At 39.4% G+C, this 20459-nt stretch overlaps 1 protein-coding gene across 1 annotated transcript; it reads right to left on the minus strand.

The window, feature by feature from the left end:
* Positions 1-600: 600 nt before the first annotated feature.
* nin (ninein (GSK3B interacting protein)) lies at positions 601-20370 on the minus strand. The gene is made up of 27 exons (XM_057342188.1): positions 20175-20370; positions 17722-17913; positions 17489-17576; positions 15880-16052; positions 14797-14842; positions 14289-14455; positions 14056-14199; positions 13636-13794; positions 13418-13554; positions 12706-12846; positions 12270-12444; positions 11439-11549; positions 11242-11331; positions 11016-11142; positions 10814-10905; positions 9640-10727; positions 6268-8547; positions 5781-5879; positions 5653-5704; positions 5428-5568; positions 5233-5319; positions 4345-4491; positions 4094-4261; positions 3892-4017; positions 3574-3669; positions 1986-2099; positions 601-1891 (listed from the first exon to the last, which is right to left on the minus strand). The coding sequence occupies exons 2-27, from the start codon at positions 17902-17904 to the stop codon at positions 1676-1678; spliced, it is 6447 nt and encodes a 2148-aa protein (XP_057198171.1). The 5' UTR covers positions 17905-17913; positions 20175-20370; the 3' UTR covers positions 601-1675.
* Positions 20371-20459: the final 89 nt, after the last annotated feature.

The raw sequence follows: 20459 nt of genomic DNA on the forward strand, positions 1-20459 counted from the left end.
CACTGGGTTCGTAGCTTTTAACCGCCACATATAACCCAAGTATAACTCCCTTTTCATATTAAAGAAGCTTTGTTGACATTTCAAAATTACACATATAATCAAAGCATTAAAATGTACCAGCGCGCTACTATGTTTATACGTTATTTCGTAAACTCGCAAGTTCTACTTCACGCGGCGCTGCGCAGGCCGCTCAAAGTATGACATCAAAGCATCGCGAGAGCTATTCGAACGTACTGCTCTCGCGATATTTTGATGTCATAGGAAAAATAGTATGTGCAGATACGCTTGAAGTCGACACAGAATTTCCCTTTCGCCTGATCCCAGATCTGAATCCTCTCTCCTCACAACAGCCTGATCCTAGAACAGCTCGCTTCCTCAGCCTTGCTGGAGCCAGCTCCACTCTGTCAGCAAAGCATGATGGGAAATTGTGAGACGCGCACTCGAAATCCAGACTTTTGTTTTAGATGTGGTTCATAAAGCTCATTCGGTTTGACATTAAAAGGTAGATTGAAATTACTATTTTTTGCGAAAAGCTTTTTAATGCTTTCAAAATGAAAACACGTACTCAGCATTTTCTAAAACTATTTTTTATTTTGTAGAAACAATGATTTTCTTTACATTCGTTTTAACATCAGACTTACAGTATTAACACATCTAAAAGTAAGTTGAAGTTATTTTCAATACAAATAGTGGTAAAGCATAATTCATACTTTACCTAAGGCTGCATTACAATTCTAAAAATGTAAGGGCACATATTTCAAAGCAGTTTGCAATGGTTTAAATGCCTGTAATTCTCTGAGCATTTTCACCAAAGCACCAAAAACTCAGTGAGAGACGCCTGAAATGAAACTTCATAACCAGTAATTTTCCTCTCCGCTCACAAATTATACTGTAGTTACCATGATGCTGACATCTGTCAACTCTGAGTTTCTTCTACTGCACATAAATATTTTAATAGGCTCCCTATTGTTCGTATTCACAGTGCTCTTAATGCATTACAGTACAGACAAGACAGGTACATTAAAATAAATACACAATATAAGCAAAACAAAAACAAAAGATGTGCAACACAAAAGACTCAATCCAACAGAAATAACACAACAACAACAAAATAAAATAAATGGGTGTAGGCTATTTGCTATTTTAGAAATTAAAGGTCTGACTAACACAGAAAGATGGATGGGACTATGTATGTGAACAAAGGGGCTTCAGATGGACCACAGGCTTCTCTGGAGCTATAGCATACTAAAGGATTTTTATCCTGTCCAGTTACATTCGGATGTCCTGACTCACCGATAACAATCTGCCCTATTCTTAAAACACCTTCATTAAATTATAAAAGTAACCATCAAATCAGATTTAGTTAAGATGTTCAACAAACTAGGCTTCACATTTTAGAATTGCCTGGCTTTAAACAGTTGAAACATAGCACAAGTGTTTTTGTCTTCTTATGAGCCCTTTCAAATACTTGTTTCCTGTATCTGTGGGTTTGGATTTCCTGCTACTTGCAGAGGTAGTTGTCAACGAAATGCAACAACGTAACTTATATATATAATATATATATAAATGTATTTCTGGCACATTTCGAATTTGGGGTAAAATACACTACTATGAAGTGGTAAAGCATGCAGGTTTGTCATATGCTACAATTGTAATAACATTCAACAGTATTGAATTAAGAGCGTGTAAAGTGGTAGGGCGTTGGGGTCAGCGGGGAAGGGCCAAGGTCACGGACAATCTTATTGAGGCTGGAAATTTTCTCCTCCAGGAGGAAGTTCTTCTTCTCTGCTACTTTCTGACGCTGTTCGGTCTTCTCCAGGGCTTTAAGCAGCTGAGCATTCTCCACGTACAGGTCTTTTATTAACACGTCTGCTTCACTGTTCCTGGTCAACTACAGTATCGAGGAATAGATCAGTTAAACTAGAAATTAAATGTACAACCGTCAAAGACTAAAATGTAAAATCAAATGAAATGGAAAAATTAACCTGTTCTTTCAGCTGAGAGACTTTCTCCTGTAACAACAGTTTGAGGTTCCTGAGTGTGACCTCCACTTCTCTCATCCTGTCCTCCATATGTAATAATGCAACCTCACGCTCATCCTGCAGGTCATACAGAGCAAAGATCAGAGGTCAGACTGAAAATAAACATGATATATTGGTCTGATAAAATTCTCCTGTCTTAGCTATACTGTACCAGATGGTTTTAGAATTATGTAAGTAAAATGTTGCGTTGTTGCACTTTGTCGCTGCCAACTTTCTCTGCCTTACAGGCTATACCCAATAAAGCACGATTATGTGTAAAGAGTTAAGACACGAGTAAAAAAATGGTTATTTAAAAAAATCCCATACACAAGGAAAAACATTTAACCTAATACTTTATTTAGTCTCAGTTGTTTAATTGATTGATTAAAAATCACAACATTGACATCAAAAAGTCACACAGCACATTTAAACCAAGTGAAAAGTTTAAAAATCTAATGAATAAAACGCACAATAAATAAAAACCAACAAAAACAAATATAAATAAACATTTTTACTTCATGATAAATATTGAAATATAATTCAGCAAAAACAGAGAGGTAGATAGAGTGATGGATTGAGAGGCGATCATTACAAATAAATGATTTAATAAATAAAAATATGTAAAAAAAACAGCTGGGCTGATCTTGAAACAATCATTACAGTCCTGTACCCTGGTGTTAAAACTGTGACGTCATAACATTATAAACACAATACTGCTTAATTCACATAAAATGTCTGCAGTGCTTAGAACAAATTCATAATCATATATTGTACTGCTCTCGAAGGTCATTGTCATTTATAAGATGTCAAAATCTTGGCTTGTTTTTTTCCCATCTCACGGACTGTATGCAGCATGAGGACCACAGAGAAAACTCAACTCAGCTGTGAGGATGTGAAGCACACTGCCACCTTGAGGCAACTTTAACACCCCAGCTTAAATGCTACATGCTAACTCAAACAGATAACATTGTGACCTGAGAACTGAGAAGCAGCTCAAACAGAACAAAATAATGCGTCAAGAAAAGGTTTATGATTGGGGGACACAAGGTAAAGGTCAGAGTTCAAAGTGGCAGTGATGTCACAGGTTGCCAGTCTTCTGTGGCAGTTGATAATGATGTCATAGCTCTTTACATCTGCAGAGAAAACACATACAGCGCTATATACACACTTCTTATATCCAAACGTACAGCTGTGTGGCACATATACGAGTACGTGATCACCTGAACACACCCAGAGCCCTAATGAAACACCATTCAAATCATCAATACCATTGCTGCTACACACAGAACACAAACCAGACAGTGCTGCACCACATGCTCCCTACAAAGTGTGAAAAGCAGAACCACCTCACAGGTTCAATAATGTTTTCCAGATCACAGCAAACAAGCAGAACACCAGATGCCAATCCCAAATCACCAAAGGAAACCTAAACCATCAGAGACCAAATGAGCACTAAATATTCCCAAGAGAGAAGTGTGCCATATAAATACCCTGTGACAGCACCTGCGCTGATCCAGAGAGAAATATTGTGCGGGATGGAATAGTGTGTTACCTGCATGGTGAAGTCTGGGCCGTCGCTATGGTGCTGTCCTCTCTGTTCCCCTGGCAACTGTAGAGGAGATGAAGGCAAGACTGCAGCCCGCTGAGTCTGTGGGAATAGAGAAAGCATGATTTGAGAGAAGGAAACTTATTATGATGTGTACTGTATGTGTGTACTTGTATGGGTATACACTTTGAAACATACTTCAGCTGGGAGAAAAAATTATGTTTTTAGTCAGTAGTGTCTTCTATGTTGACTTCTATGGTTTGACATCGTACATAAAAGGTTTGTGTATTGTTTGGTATGTGTATAATGTGGAGTTTTTATAACCTTGTTCCGTGTTGATATCAGTTGTGAATGCAGAGCATCCAGTTCACGCTTTAAGGCAGATTTTTCTTGATCTGCAACTTTCACCAATGCCCTCAGTTTTAGACTCAAAGCCTCCAACTGACAGATCTGAAAAAATAACACCATCATCATTTAATGTTTTCAATGTTAATATAGATTCCATACAGGGTAGACCTGCTCTGACCTGCTCCCTTGCTCTCTGGAGCTCAGAGTTCATCTCGCTCATTTGTCGCTTGAGTCGCTGGTTTTCGTCCATTAGCGAAGCATGCTCCGCCTCCATCAGTCCAGAAAGCTCGGCCCATAAACGCCTCCCCTGCTGCTGACCAGCAGACACAACAGAGACCTCCAACAACTGGTGTGGAGAACAGTGAAGAAGAGATGTTCAATTGTCCACATCTAACTCAAACGACAAAAGCTCTTGTCCCAACTACTCACCTTTTCATTGGCAGATTGCATTTGTTTATGCAGTGAAATCACTTCCTGTTTGAGGGCATCTCGTTCCTGTTGTGTGATGCGTAGGTCAGATTTGAGATGAGCGTTCTGTTGAGTTAGAGTCTGTAGTGATGACTCCAGCGACATGCCCTGAAGGAGACCGAGAAACAGTAGTCGAAAAAATCAGAAGCCCAATCTGAAACCATTTCCACACAATTTTACCTTTGCTTTAAAGGGACAGTTGACCCAAAGATAAAAAACGACTACTATAGTAGGAAAGAATACGATGGTAGTCAAAAGTTCCCCAAAACTGTTTGCTTTCCTATATTCTTCAACATGTCAATTCTTTTGTGTTCAACAGAACAATTTCTAAAGATTTTTTTCATACTTCGGTAGTCAATAGTGACCAAGAACTGTTTGGTTACAAGCATTCTTCCAAATATCTTTCTCTGTGTTCATCAGAACAAAGACATTTATATACATTTGGAAAAACATGAGGGTGAGTAAATGACAGAATTATCATTTTTGGGTGAACTGTTCCTTTGAGTGTTATCATAAACCCTTAATAGACTCATAAACAGATTAAAATAGTCAGTTATGTCCGATTTAGAAAAAGGGGTCTGATTCTGAGCAAGACTATTACAGTTTACGAAGACTAAATCTATTAAAACACTTATGTTAATAGAAATAAAACAATATTGGCCTAAATATCATATAATACCATATACTTGATGTATTGCTGAGGCAACATTTCTCATTTTCATTTAGTTTAAGTCACTACAATTATTAACTGAAACTAAAACAAACGAAAAACATATACAGCAGTATCAAAAAATAAATACTAAAATGACAAAAGCACAATGCACCACAATATTTTTTGTGTTTTTGTACCTTTTCTATACACCGGTTCAGTTCAGCTCTAAGCAGCTCCTTCTCTTTTCTGGATACAAAATCTTCTCGATCAAACAACTGGAACAACTGTATACAGTAAGCAAGAAATAGAAGAAAATGAATAGTATGAAAGTATCCAAATGCTGTGCAAACTCTAGCCATATTACTATGACATTTTAATGCTTCAAACCCTACCCCATTCTTCTCATTGGCTGGACTGTGGTCATGGGGACGCATCACTTCCTGGCTAGTATGTCGAGGCACATGATCTGCATTCAGTTGTAATAAAACATTCTCTTCATCAAGATGATGTTCTAGGCGGCGTGGCTCGGAGAGCTGAGGACAAAAGTGTGTTAGTGTGTACTTTGTTAGATGAAGAAGATGAAAAGAAACATTTTTGGTAATAGAACAGACTCTCACCTGTCTCCTTAAAGCTTGAGCTGCTCTCTTCCCTTGCTTCATGTGCTGTAGTCTAGATAGAGATTTGACATTTGTCGTGTCATTTAATGACTCTTAAACATTTGGTCGGCAATAAGTGTTCGTCTTACCGCAGATTTTCCTGGTTCTCTCTAAGGTCCTCTTCCCTTACTGTTGAGATCCTGTGCCTCAGAATGAGGTTTTCTTTAGCCAGATGACAAACTTCACTCCTAAACACAGAAAACACTGTAAAGCTATAGGGTTCAACCAGCTACAAAAACTGAAATGCACAGTTAAATGAAAAGTGATGACCGAATTTATGATTGAGGGTTCATAATCACACCAAGTCCAACACTTTTGACAAACAATGAATCACTATGAACTTAAGGACACGTATACAACCGCTACACAACACAAAAGACAGATCTCATCACAAAACTGGAGTCAAGTTTGGATCCATTGGTAGGTTGTGAATATGTGAAGCATTATAAGGGTGGGTGGGGCTCTATCTGTACAAGGGGGCGGGGTCTGCAGCACACACTCACACATCATTAACTGTAACCAGTAGGGAGGAACAGGGATGAGTAGAGCAGGACACTGTGGAACATCACACAGTACCTCCGTTCTTGCATTTGTTTGTGGATCCTGAGAGATTTGCCCTGCAGATCAGCCAGCACTTGACGCAATCTGGAATTCTGCTTCTTCAGTATTTGCATATTGAAGAGTTCCTGATTTGCCATTGCACCAATCTTCTCCTTCACTTGAATATTGAGCTCCAAGAAAGAGTCATCTGAAGAATCTGAGAAGTCAGAATCCCACTGTTGAATCTCATCCTGTTTCTCGAGTTCCTTCAACAATTCATTCGGTTTACAATTATCTGCTCTCAGTCGAGTAGACTCCTCCAGGACAGACATCTGCTGCTTGTGGAAGTCCTGGACTATGTGCATCTTACCTTCCAGACTCTTGATTCTCCCCTCCGAGTCTCTGTTGGATTCAACCATCTGCAGCTCATAGCAATTCTTATGCTTGGTAAGTTCAAAATCTGTGTCTACGTGTGCATTTAGTTCACAAGGCTTAGGTGGTACTCTTTCCAGGTCTTGCAGTTCAGGATTCAGGAAACTGGTGAATTCTGCAGCTCTGCTGTACTGCATCACCATTTCTTGAAGATCCAAGATCTCCTGCATGCACATATTTTTCATATCAGAAACCAGTTCCATGTTAACTGACGTTGGAGCACAAACCTCTGTCAAAGCCTTAATTTGATTCTGAAGACTTGCAATGCTGGCAGCATCATCCGGGTCTGAAAATTCCTGGTGTCGCAAGCTCTCCTCTGCTAAGATATGAGTTTCTGAGGCATCAGGAATATTGACTGTCCACTCTTTATGCTTACCAATGGATGTGGTGCCCAAACTTTCTGTATTTTCTATGGCAGCACCACACATTTCTGTGCCATCTAATACAACAATGTCATCACATTCAGAACCTTGCAAATTACAAAATGTTGCCTTCTCAAACTCTACTGTGGTCTTGTCTGTAGTGTTCTCTAGCTTTGTAAGATCAGAGTCAGCAACCACACCATCAGCTTCATCTTGAGCCTTTGTGATATTGCTCTCTGCATTACTCGATGCAGCATCATTGTAAACATCAATCTCTTCAATTGATAGTCCTACAGCATGTTTAGGTTCATTCTTTTCCTTCTCTTCTGTAAGACTTCCTTTGTAACTATTAGCAGATTCTACATCAGCTGTGTCTTTATGGTCTGCACAAGCATCTGAAGTGGTAACTTCTTGTTTGTTGACACCAATCTCTGGATTAGCAACCTCATCCACTGTCTCTGCTTCATCATTACCCATAAAATCCTCTTCAGTACTGAATCTAACATTAATGTGCATTGTGTTTTCTGTGATACCACCACTGCTTTTCAAGTGTTCATTTATAAAAGACTCATTCTCATTGGATTCATCAACTGGTTCTTTGCTGGTTTCTTGAGTTGGGCCTTCAAGGTCTTCTTCGGTATCCGCAGAGATTTCTACAGCAGTCACTGTGCAAGGTTCTGCAAAAAGATCTTTGCAAGCCCCTTCAGTGGTTCCTCTCAACACCACCAACATTTCCTCCAACTGCACCACTTTCAATGCTAGAGTGTCTTTCTCTGCAAGCAGAGCCACCCTCTCCTCCTCCTTTGCCATCAGTAAGGAGATACTCTCCTTTAGTTTCTCCTCCAGCTCCAGACGTTCATTTCTTAAGTCCTCAGCTGCCTGACAGAGAAGCTCCTCACTCTCCTGGATTCTGATTTTTAGCTCCATGCTCTGATAGAGTCCTTCACCTCGCTTGCTCTCCAAAGCAGACAGACTCTTTTGTAGTTCCACCCTCTCTTGGATGAAGTCATCCACAGCCTGCTGCAGCATCGCCTCCAGCTCAGCGGCTTTGTGCTCGGCCAGTGCCAGCATGAGATCTTTGGCCTCCTTGCTCTCCTGCAGATGGTTGTGCAGCTCATTGAGTTGACAGCTAAGCGCGATTTCTTTGGACTGAGCGGCACTGATGAAACTCTCCAGCTCGGCCTGAAGCTGGACGTTCTTATCTGTCAGAGTTTTAATATCTTGGGCATGTGTGAGTTCAAGTTGCTGATGCTCCATTTTTAGCTGCTCCCTCTCAAGGTCTAGGACCTGCCTCAATAGCTTCTGCTGTTGCTCCCCCTCCTGGACGGCTGATTCTGACCCCTCCTCCCAGCGGGCACAGTCTGCAGCATGCTGTTGCTTTAAAGCTGCGGTCTCACTTTGATAATGTTGCTGCAGTTTACATACGTCCAGCTGAAAACACTCAGACACTGCCTCTTGGTCATCACAGAAACGGTCCTCCACCTCTTTCAGGCGTTGAGAGAATTGTGTCTCCAACTCTCTCCTGCACACGATCAATCAACAGCTTATACCATTGAAAGAAATACTCACCCACTTATATGGCACATTTAAAACAAGTGGAGATAAATAATATGTTTTGTTTTATTACATTCTACATCTATTTTGAGGACATGCCTTGTGATACCCACTAAGGTATAAGGTAAGGTTAATCTATAATAATTTTCTATAGACAGTTTCAACAGAAACAATAAACAAACGTGTGGTCGCAACTTAACTTCCAGTAAACCTCCGCAAAGAATCAATAACTGTTGAGTAGTTTTAATTTAATCCAATACAACTAATATTAAATTAACATTAATATAAATTTAATATATATTTTTTAATATTATAACCAAACACAGCCTGGAAGTTAGCTACGGGCCAGGCATGTGCATCCAATGAAACCGTCTAGTCATTTGTAAAAAAGCTGAAAAATGAACTATTTGCACTTATAAATATTATTTTATGTAAAAAATCAAGTACTCTATTCGAATTAGGCTGAATGATTTGTGTTGAGATAAAGTAACATTGCTAAAGATTTCCAGTTCCCAGTATGCTTGGCATGGGACTGAATAATAGAGTGTAAATGTAGAAATAAAATGTTAGACTGCAAAACATATATTTACGACTTCGGATTTTTGCCTTGTTTTGTCTAAAAATGCTTAGGTGATTTTGCTTCTGAATAAAATAATTTAAGATATTAAATCTAGTTTTCTGAAGTCATCAGTCATCACAATGAATTGAGTTTATGCTTAAAACAAACAAAAATATCCACTAATGAGGTAAGAAAACTAAACTTTGGTTACTTCTTTATAAAGTGCTTAATTCACCTTTCAAGTTGTTTTTCTTACCCATGGTTTTAAGCATAAACCTAAATAAAGCCAAAAATATGAATCAATGCAACTTTCATGAAGTAAAAATCAGCATAATAAAACTGAGTTTGACAAATGAAATTAAGCTAAACATACCATTAATTTATTCTAAACCACCTAAATTGTTCTGACCCAAATATACTCATTTCATTTGAACAAATGAATATGTGTAAAAACCTAACGGGACGATAGTGTGCAATGTGCATGCATGTTAGCGTGCTTACCTCTCCTGTGCAATATCTGTGCGTAGATTCTCCAGAAGGCTGCCGAGTCTCTCTCTCTCCTCACCGTGTTTGGCACTAAGCTCCAGCATGGCCTCTCTGTGCGTCTCCTCCATCCGGCTCTGTTCCTCTTTCAGCACCTTCTGCCACCTTCTCTCCTGCGCCTCTCTCTCTGCTTGCACTCTCTCTCTCTCCTGCTCCAAACAGGCGTGTAGCACCTCCTCATGCTGTTTCTCCAGCTGAGCCCTCTCTCTCTCCCAATGCTCCATCATCGTCCTCTCCGTCTCCTCCTGCTGTGCACGAAGGGATTCTCTTTCCTCCTCTAAACGCTGGAGGAGCACATCATAATGTTCCTTCTCTAACAAAGCATGTTCCTCATCCCATTTCTCCCTAAATCTCCTCTCTCTCTCCCTCCTCTCCTCCAGCATAGCCTGCAATGTCACCTTACTGACCTCCTCTAATTCCTGTTTCTCCTGTTGCCATTTCTCCCTGAGCTTTCTCTCCTTCTCCTCCAACATGACCTGCAACGTCTCCTTACTACCCTTTTCTAACTCCAGCCTCTCCCTTTCCCATTCCTCCTTGAGCCTCCTTTCCAGCTCAACGCACTCTTGTTCTTTTCTCTGCTGTGTTTCCTCAAGATGTGTCCTTAACACCTCATCATGTCTCTTCTGCAAACACTCCCGTTCTTGTTCCCACTGTTCCGCGAGCCTCCCCTGCATTTTCTTTTCCTCTTGCAGTCTCTCTTTCTGCTCCTGCAGACATGTCTCTAGCATCTCCTGGTGCTTTAACTCCATCATCCCGATCTCATCGGCATGTCCTCGACTCTGCTCTTCACAAGCAGACCGTTTCTCCTCCAGAATTGCCAACTGTTCCTCCAGCTGGTCAGCACGGTTCCTGGCATCCTGCGCCTCCTGTGTGAACGAGCTGATCTCCTGCTGGTGGAGTGCATGGAGACCGGACAGCTCCTGCTCCAGCGTGTGCACTCTCTTCAACTGGGTTGCCATCTCCTCCCTCAAAACCTGCATCTCCTGATGATGCTGCAAGGAGAGACGACTCCTCTCTTCCTCAGCGCTGCGTTTTTCTTCATACACCTACAGAGTCGGTCAGAGAGCGTAACCTTTATTTTTTAAACAGTCCAGGGTCGTTTTTTACATTTGACACCTTTTTAACTTCTCACCATGGCTCTGAGGCTTTCCATCTCTCTCTGGTGTTGCTCCAGTAGCATCTCTGTCTCTAGACTCATGTTTAATATCTGCTGTTTTTGAGAATCTGTATGTACAAATACACAAACAACAAAACTGTTAAATACTGTACATACACAAATAAAGCATCAAAACAGTAAGTGTTTGTATTGCTGTTCTTATGTGCGTGCATGTTACCTGGGTCTGGGCTCGTGTTGGCCAGTTCTTCAGACAGACTTTGTCCTGGACGTGTTGAAGGGGGGTGGCCTAAAGTCTGATATTCCTTCAGCTGTGCTTCCAACTCATCGATGCGATCCTGCAAATCCTACAAAATACACACATGCACACATGTACAGTATTTTGTTTGAGATTCAGGGAGACAAAAAAGAATGAAATGGAGCACATAAAGACAGATGTTGCCAACCCTGCACTGCTTCTCATAGTTCATGTGTAAGTGTCTTAGACGGTTCTCCTGCTGGTAGAACTCAGCACTGTCTGGATCCAGATCACCAAACTACACACAAGAACATTTAACAAATCCATCAGACTACAACAAACAGAATGTATTATACCGCAAGTGATTTAATGTATGGATTAATGCGTCTGTGCGCATGTTAGTACCCTCTCTTTCAAAACACCATCCAGGTTTTTTTGGAGTTTGTTTATCTGGTTTTCAGCCTCCACCAGTTTCTCCATGCTATCGATCAGCTCCGCCTCCAGACGGCCATTCTCCTACACAACACAAAATTGTCAGAGTAAAATATACATTTATGATACATCAGTGACTCATGGAATTACAGGAAAATTCATGCAAACAACTTTTTTTAGGTAGGCAACTACATACTGTGATGGAGTAAAACACTGAGAACAGAGTTGCCAAAAGTTACAAACCTAACCTATAAAATTGTCAAACTGAATAAAAAAGCAACATTCAATATTACAGTATATATATACAGCCGCGAAAAAAAATTAAGAGACCATTCCAAATTTTCATTCAATCAGGATTTCTAGATGCATTGTGGCCATTCCAGTCCAGTGTCTGTTGAATTTCAACAAAATCAAACCTCAGGAGAGACAAAGTCATCCAACAGCAATGTGAAAGACTGACAGCATGAAAAGACACATGAAAACTGTGCTAAAAAGCAAAGTTATCACATAAAAATATTTTGCAGTATTTGAGGTCTGAATATTTAAATACAGAGCATCTTTTCTATTATTTTGACCTGTTTCTTCAGTTTTAATTTTTTAATTTTTATTCAAAATTTGGCAGAAATATTGTTAGTAGTTTACAGAATGAAACAAACATTTTTTTTACCTAAACACATACCTATAAATAGTAAATTCAGAAAAACTGAAAATAATTTTGAAATAGTACCTTCATTTTTTCCGCAGCTGTATATGTAATTTAATATCTATAACATTATACAATATTCAGTGTGGAGTGCTAATTACTTTAATGGTGAGAGTTAGGTGCTCTCGTAGGAAGTTCTCTTCTTCCTTCATCTTGCTCATTTCGTTTTCCAGCTCTTCTCGCTGCTGATTGGCCTGCTGCTGCACAAGCTCCACCTCTTTACTCAGCTCAGCCCTCAGAGCATTCATACCGTCTTTATATTCTTGCTCCAACTTCCTGCACATAGGTACATGTATGATAAATATATTAGCTTACACACATGAACCATCAATGTCAAAAGCATTTTGTGTTGCACACATGCTGATTCAGGAAAAGGTTACATGACAGATGTGGGGAAGAAGTTGGAAAGGGTAGTTTAATATCCATAAGAGTTGAGGCATAAAGAGAAACAGCTGGCCAGATTAAAATCAAGGTGACAGGTCATTATAATATTATAAATAAGGGAGAAGGTGTAGCTGGTTAAAGGTGGAAGATTACCGGAGATTGAGCTCATTATTGCGCTCAATAGCAGCATGGTGGTCGTCCACTTCAGATGCCAGCTGAGATTTGAGCTTCTCTGCTTTGTCCAGATCCAAGCGAATCCTCTCCTTCTCACGTCTTTCCAGGTCAACACACTCACTTTCAAGAAAATGATTGTGACATTAGCAGCAAACCTTAGCTCAAAACAGTTCAATTGATGATCTAAAGGCAACCTACAGAGCATGGTAAACATTAAACTGGAATGTGACCTACAGTAAGGTAGGTGGAGAAAGGTGATGTAAAGTAAAATCGAAAAACGTGATGAGTGAGTCAGGACAATACACTTGAGTAATCTGGAGCAAGTCAAAATAACAATCTAAACTGATCTGGAGTGAGTCTGAAAGGAACGGTTCACCCAAAAATGAAAATTCTGTCATCATTTACTCACCCTTGAGTTGTTCCAAATCTGTATGAATTACTTTGTTTTGCTGAACACAAAGAAATATATTTGGAAGAATGCTTGTAAAAATTACAATGGTAGTCAAAAGTGCCCCAGAACTGTTTGCTTTCACATATTCTTCAAAATATCTTCTTTTATGTTTAACAGAACAAAGAAATGCATACAGTACATTTTTCGAGTCATTTTTAATAGTGTTGCAGATAAATGTGAACTGAGCTTGAATGACATTTGAAAGTTACAATGAACTTGAAGTCATATGCTTGAACTCACAGCAGATGTCTGATTTCTGCCTTGAAGCTCACTAACGCCGCCCGGTGGATTGAGTTCTTGGTGATCAGCAGCTCATTTTCCAGGGCAACGGTCAGCTCAGCCAGATTCACTTTATCTTCCGAATTAAAATCCAAAGCCTACAGACAGACACACAAAAGCTTGTTACGGATATCCTGGATTAGAAGGTGTGTAGAAACTCCTGTGTGTTTGTGTGTTACCTGCAAGATCTCTGCGCTGTTATCCACTCCCTCTTCCATCCACCTGTACAGCAATGTTTCCACAGGAACGTGTCCTGATCCATCATCCAAAACCGAAAACAGACGCAGACCGATTGTACTGCTCAAAGCACATGAGATTCGACGACCTGATTCATCAAACTTAATATAGAAAGAGAACAGGAAGTTATAAAACTATATTTAGTGTTCAAACTATTTCTGTATGCGCGAGTGTACATTGTTCCTAGTAGAAGTTTGCCAAATTACAACATTTTATTTGGGGATGTTTTGTATTTACTATTTATAAAGTAAGCAAAAAAAAGTTATTTTAGTGTTTATGTATACCTAGAAATATTGTCTGTATATAAAACAAAATATGTTTTCATTCAGACAGCTAAGTAAATGTGTGTGTGTCTTTTTTACCTGAGTCGAATGGTGTCTTTTTAATTGTCTATAGGGTGTGGATGCTGACGGTGTGGGTGGTTTGCTGTGGTTTATAATGTATGACACAAACTCCTGCACATCCATTGAATTGCCATCAGAACACTGCACCAGATCCTCACCCAACTAAAAACAAACACACGCACACAAGAGAAATCAGTTATCACATCTACAAACCTCATTAGATCTTCTGTAATCTCTTGCGTGTACAGTACCTCTATGCCTATGTGTTGGCACAGCATATGTAGCTGTTGCATTGTGGCTGTGCCATTTATGGGTAGAGACAGCTGATGACAAGCATTATGTAAACGCTCCTCCAAATCACAGAGCGGCAACGCAATGGGTGTGGTCGGTTCATCTGGGTTCCAGAGATGCAACTGACCTGTGCACACATGCATACCTGTATGAATCTCAGGCATAAAGGGAACCTGTATTGGGGTCTTTCATTATTTTCTCACCCCCGTTTCATTCCAAACCTGTATGACTTTTTACACAAAAGAAGATATGTTGAAGAATGTTGGTAACCAAACATCATTGCCCCCCCTTGATTTCCATTGTATGGACGCAAAACCACTGAAACATTTCTCAAAATATCTTCTTTTGTGTTTCACAGAAAAACGAGTCATACACAGTTTTTGTGTGATCTGAGGGCAAATATATGATGACAACATTTTTATTTTTAGGTGAACTGTCTCTTTAAGAGTATGTTAAGTATAAACTCACCTTCTGCCTCAAACTCTTCAGAAATGCTCAGGTCAGCATTCCAACGCTAACACAAAAAAACAAACACACAAACAGATACACAAATAAAATCCTTTTAAGATATATTTATTATTTCAATATTTTTTACATATGTATATATTTACATATATAAATAGATTATAGTAAATAGATAGACAAAGAGTGCATAAACATGGTATATTTCTGTATTAAAATGACTAATTTCTAAAAATACCTCACACTTTACACAGCCTTTTCACAACCAACACCCTTACAGACCCCCATACACACAAATCCTAAACGCACACAAACACACACCTTATTTGACTCTATTCAGTAACGCATCCTCACCATCACAAAATCTTACTTATAATAAACCATGTATCACTAAAAGTCAAGTTAACCACAAAGTTGTTCTACACGGGTCAGGAGTGTGTCCATATGTGCACAGAGTGATTTTCTGGGGGTGCAGAGAGCAGATGGAGAATACATGCAGTGGAATTCAGGGGGTGGGGTGGGGTCATTGTTCACCAATGACCCCCCCCATAACCTCCAAACCCACCCCCCACACATCTGCTGTGGCAGAAGCGGAGGACTGTTCACACATCAGACTATCTGCGCAGCAGCGTGTATTAATGTGCACCTGCTGGAGAACGTGGCCGGAGATGCACACAAAAGCTCACACGAACGCAGGCTCACGGCTCGCGTCAATTCAATGAAAATCTTTTCAACACATGCAGTCACTGCCCATTGCTTTGAGTGTTTTAAAGCCAATGGGATGTTTCTTTCAAGACTATGAAATCTCATTAACTCAGTGACACACTAAACTTCTGTCAGCGCAGAGGGCAAAACACACACATACACACGCTCAGATTGTGGAATTTTTGGGTTTGGAATTTTGGTCTGCCATAATTTGGATTGTTTCTTAAGCCAACCTTCAGTGTTATCTGTGTGTTCTGATATGAATGATTCCATTAATACCAAAATAGAAGAATGTGTCTTAACATCACATGCATGACCTCTTTGTGTGTGTGTGTGTGTGTGTGTGTGTGTGTGTGTGTGTGTGTGTGTGTGTGTGTGTGTTACCTCACGCTTTCTGGGTACAGTTCTGTCATCACCCGTTTGAGCATCTTCATCCTTCTCATCCTCATCTTCAGCCTGCCTATGTGACTCAGCGTGTGCGTGTATGAACTCTGGGGCAGTACGGCGGCCATAACGCTTACTTCCCTTCACAAACCGTGGCTGGACTTCAGGGGAATCTAAGGAAAGTGAAAGGAAATGTATTATTTATATATTATTCCATCTGTACAATGCTAAGGCTCACCTCAGAAACCTGTGATTAAAATTTTATAGAGTTTGAAAGACAAATGCCATGATTTGCTTGTGGACCGAAGGTCACAAATAGCATGTCTAAATATTTTCTGCCAAATGTTTGAGGCTGGAAAAATATATTGTCAATAACAAATAAGGGGAGAGATGAGGAGACAAAAAGCATGAAAGTGTTGGACAGACAACAATAAGGAAAAATAGAGAGTGATTTAATCAGTGGTGTTGCTAAGAAAAGCCTCACTATTAATATTGTTCTTAGTTTTTAATTGAGGTTTGTTATATTTTTAAAGGGCTAGCTCATCGAAAAATAAAAATTCTGACTTCATTTACTCACCTTCGTTTACTCACTGTTCTAAATCTGTATACATTTATTTGTTCTGATGAACACAGAGAAAGTTATTTGGAAGAAAGCTTATAACCAAACAGTTCTTGGACCCCATTGACTACCATTGTAGGAAAAATTACTTCATAATTACTTTGTACTGTTGAACACAAAAGAAGATATTTTGAAGAATGTATGACAGCAAACAGTTCTGGGGCACTTTTAACTACCATTGTTATTTTTCCTACTATGGTAGTCAATGGGGTCCAAGAACTGTTTGGTTACAAGCATTCGTCCAAATATTCTTCTCTGTGTTCATCCAAACAAAGAAATTTATGCAGATCTGGAACGACTAGACTATTCCTTTAACCCTAAATATAAAAATTTGGTCATAACATTGCATGCTTATGCTATGGACTGGTGGAGAACAACTAGATTTACAATGAAGGAGGGGCCTTTGCCCATAACTAAGGATTTGGGCCAATAAGCAAGTAACTAGCAACCACCAAATAAACCCTAGCAACCACCAAATAAACCCTAGAAACCACAAAACAATGTGCCCTGTGCAGCCACCCATAACAAGTAAGCACTGTGGTGGTGAGTTCTAACAATGAATACAAAAATGTAGATTAATGAACTAGAATTTGGTTCTAATAAAATGATGGACATTTTGATATGTCAAACCCGATTGTTGGTTGTCATAATTAAGGAGCTGGTTTAAATTTGAATAAGGTTCATTTCCACTCTCACTATTCTCAGAATAATCCTTAATCCAGATTAACCACCACGTCCTTTCTTCACACCCTGAGCTCCCGCTGTCTTGCTTTCAATACATTTATCTGTTACATCAGGATTTCTAAATGTGGAGCAGCACTGTTTAATCTAACCAAACTCCGTGTCATGATGGGATCCTGTAACGTATAATGTGCAATTTTTGCAGTTAACAGTTATGAGTAAATATAAACAGTTACTCATTGAGCCAACTCAACAGAACAAAGCGACATACATTAAAGAATATGATGAGAATGGATTTTGCCATTTTACCTGGTTGTTCAGGACATTCCTGTGGATCTTCTGTGTTTGACCTTGACAAAACAAGGATCAGTGCATCCTTAAATTGTTCAAAATCAACCTGAAAAAAAAAACAAGACACCAAAAATAAATCAGTCTTTTCCCCCCAGAGTACTGAACGCAACAGAGACTAAAAAAATTAACTTTTTTAATTGTTTATAACAAATTTCTATGTGTGTATGTGTGTGTGTGTGTGTGTGTCTTACCCAAGCGCTAAATTGGTCGTGCAGCAGTGCATGTAATAGCGCATTGAGCGTGTTCTCCTCCAGCTGAAGGGCTCGACAGAGATCGGTCAGTTCTTCAGAACATAACGAGCCCGAACCGCTGCCATCAAAACTCTCGAACACCTCTTTCAATCGTTCCTCATACTGATCCCTCGCTCCATCCATCAGCCTTTCCTACAGAAACACAGAGGAAGAGATTCACACATTTCACCATGCTAGATTTTGCTTATGTGGGTACTTTGTTCGGAATCATGCTTACAACTCAAACTCCTTCCTATTGAAAATATAAGAATGAAGAAAGAGCCGTCAGACAGCAGAGAGTCAAATGATAAGACTAAAGCAACTAGGAGCTCTAAACAAAGAGCACACACACACTGGTCACTTCAGCCAGAGAGGTTGTATTGGCTATAAAATCTTAATAACAGAACACAGTTACTGTTGCTAAACTACTATTAGAATTTGGCTTATGATGACAAACTTGTGGGCTTTTAGGGGACACACATAACTAGTAAAACATACACCAAATGCAGTTGTCACAAAAATCACTTTATATAAAATCAACTATAAAATGCATAAATGTACATGGTGTTTGAAAATTTATTTTCTACCAACTATATTGTCTTTCTATACATTTGTGAATCATACGATTAGCACTTATAATCCATAAAAATATAGGCTGCTATATAAATATTTTATTCAACATTTGAGAACAAAGCATACCTAGAAAAAGGTTTTCCATAACTTCAAGTTTTCCTTTCCATAACCACAAAATCCACACAATAACCTCGTAGTATGACTGTGTGTAAGATTGGACAATATAGGTAAAGAGACGTAAGCACATTCAATCCAAATGCACTATTCCTGAATCCTGACTCACACAGTCCTTCCTTTTAAAAAGAGATCTGCAGTCTAAATGCAGACGGATGCACAGACCAGAGAGGCCATCATGAGGTCACACAATCTAAAATGACCGAGATGAACACAGTCAAACACGCTGCCGCAGGTGTCATTTGTCCCAAGGTGCCCCCCCCCGACACAAGGCTTACAATCATACGTAAAGTGTGCATGTGTGTGTTATTCTTCAGTGGATGGTGCACACACACAAAAGAAAGGGGGAGGGGTTTAATATCATCTGCTCCTTGTTGATGACATCAGCATCAGCGGCCCTTTAGAAGGACGTCTGAGTGGCCAGGTGTTTCTCTATTCAGTGACAATATGGATGGGATGAGCTACCTCATGAAACTGATTTTGAGGGCATAATTTACTTTTGAGGGCACTTTAAAAACTAAATCAAAAGAGTGTCATTTATTTTTGTTAAAATAACTTTTAACATTAAACATTAACTTTCACAAAATGTAGTCTAAACAATTATGACAGTTGTGTATGAATATATTTAGGTGTAGTAATATCTTTTAAAAGTTAAATGACTGTCAGATATCATAGCTGATTGTAAAATATGACACTTAACTCATAACATAGACTAATAGAATACAACAGAGTTAAACAAACAAACAAACAAAAAACTGTGCACTGTGGGTTAGAAATATGGCAATATTCAAACGTATGTTTTTTTGTCACTTTTGTGGTATTATTGCCTCAAACCCTGAGCAATTTCTAAACCAGACAAACTCACATCTTACATTTACTATATTTCTCCATCACTGTTTAGCTAATATACGGAGAGAATAAAGAGCAAAAACAATCTTCAGAAGCCACACAAAGGTCCAGCAGTGAGACGCACAGAGACAAAGTGAAGGTCACATCAGGAGACATACACAAAGAGCCCGTCAGTAGATTGATAGTCAAGAGATATCAAAATGAACAGATGGTTTTGTTCAGAGAAAGAGACGCAACATTCATTCCGTTACTGTCACGCCTGACTCTTTTCCCAAGGAGTTTTCACAACCCGTTAAAAACTAAACCTACTTCCCCTCTTCACATTACCACAGTTCTGCAATCTCAGATCGAGGTCAGCAGTCTATGTCCGTGACTTAGCAACATATACACACAGCAACATTTTCTACATCAACACAACAATATCTAACACACATTCACACACAAAACAGTGGCACGTTTTTAAAGTCTAAATAAATCACAACAGTCATTCTCAGACTGTGTTGTGGTGTTGTTTGTGTGTCATGAAAAACAAATAATTTAAATGGCATTTAAAAATCTAAAAGTAGTATAAAACATAAAGGCTAATGAATGTATCAATTTGCACTGGAGGAGAAACAAAGTATCGCATCTAATGACACAAAAGTTGCGCTCTGCGTTGCAATAGTAGTATCAATCAATTATCGCAAAGGAATTTTCATAAAATCCCTGCACACACTGAAACCACATGCAGAACTACCAAAATCAAAGATTCTGAACCCATGAAGAGTTAAATGAATGTGATTGACGTCTGGTAAATTTTAACCCATCTGATTACATACCCGGCGGTATCACTGACGCACGCGCGCTCTCTCTCTCCGTTATTCAGCTTTTAGTCCATTAATAGTTTCATCCGGAGCTCGCGCTGAAACGGAACCGCTGCTTGTTGTTGTGATTTTATTAAGGCGAAGAAGCTGTGAATGTGTTGTCTTACTGCTGGGCGCTCGGATCAGTGTGTATGAAGTTAAAGTGGGCTGGTCAGAGAGATTTTGAAAGGCCCTGCAAGAGGAAGAGGAGGAGACGAGTATACGCGCAGCGCGCAATAGCGCCTCCTGTGTGTGTAAGAG

This window comes from Triplophysa rosa, linkage group LG9 (assembly GCF_024868665.1).
Source record: "Triplophysa rosa linkage group LG9, Trosa_1v2, whole genome shotgun sequence".
NCBI classification, from domain to species: Eukaryota; Metazoa; Chordata; class Actinopteri; order Cypriniformes; family Nemacheilidae; genus Triplophysa; species Triplophysa rosa.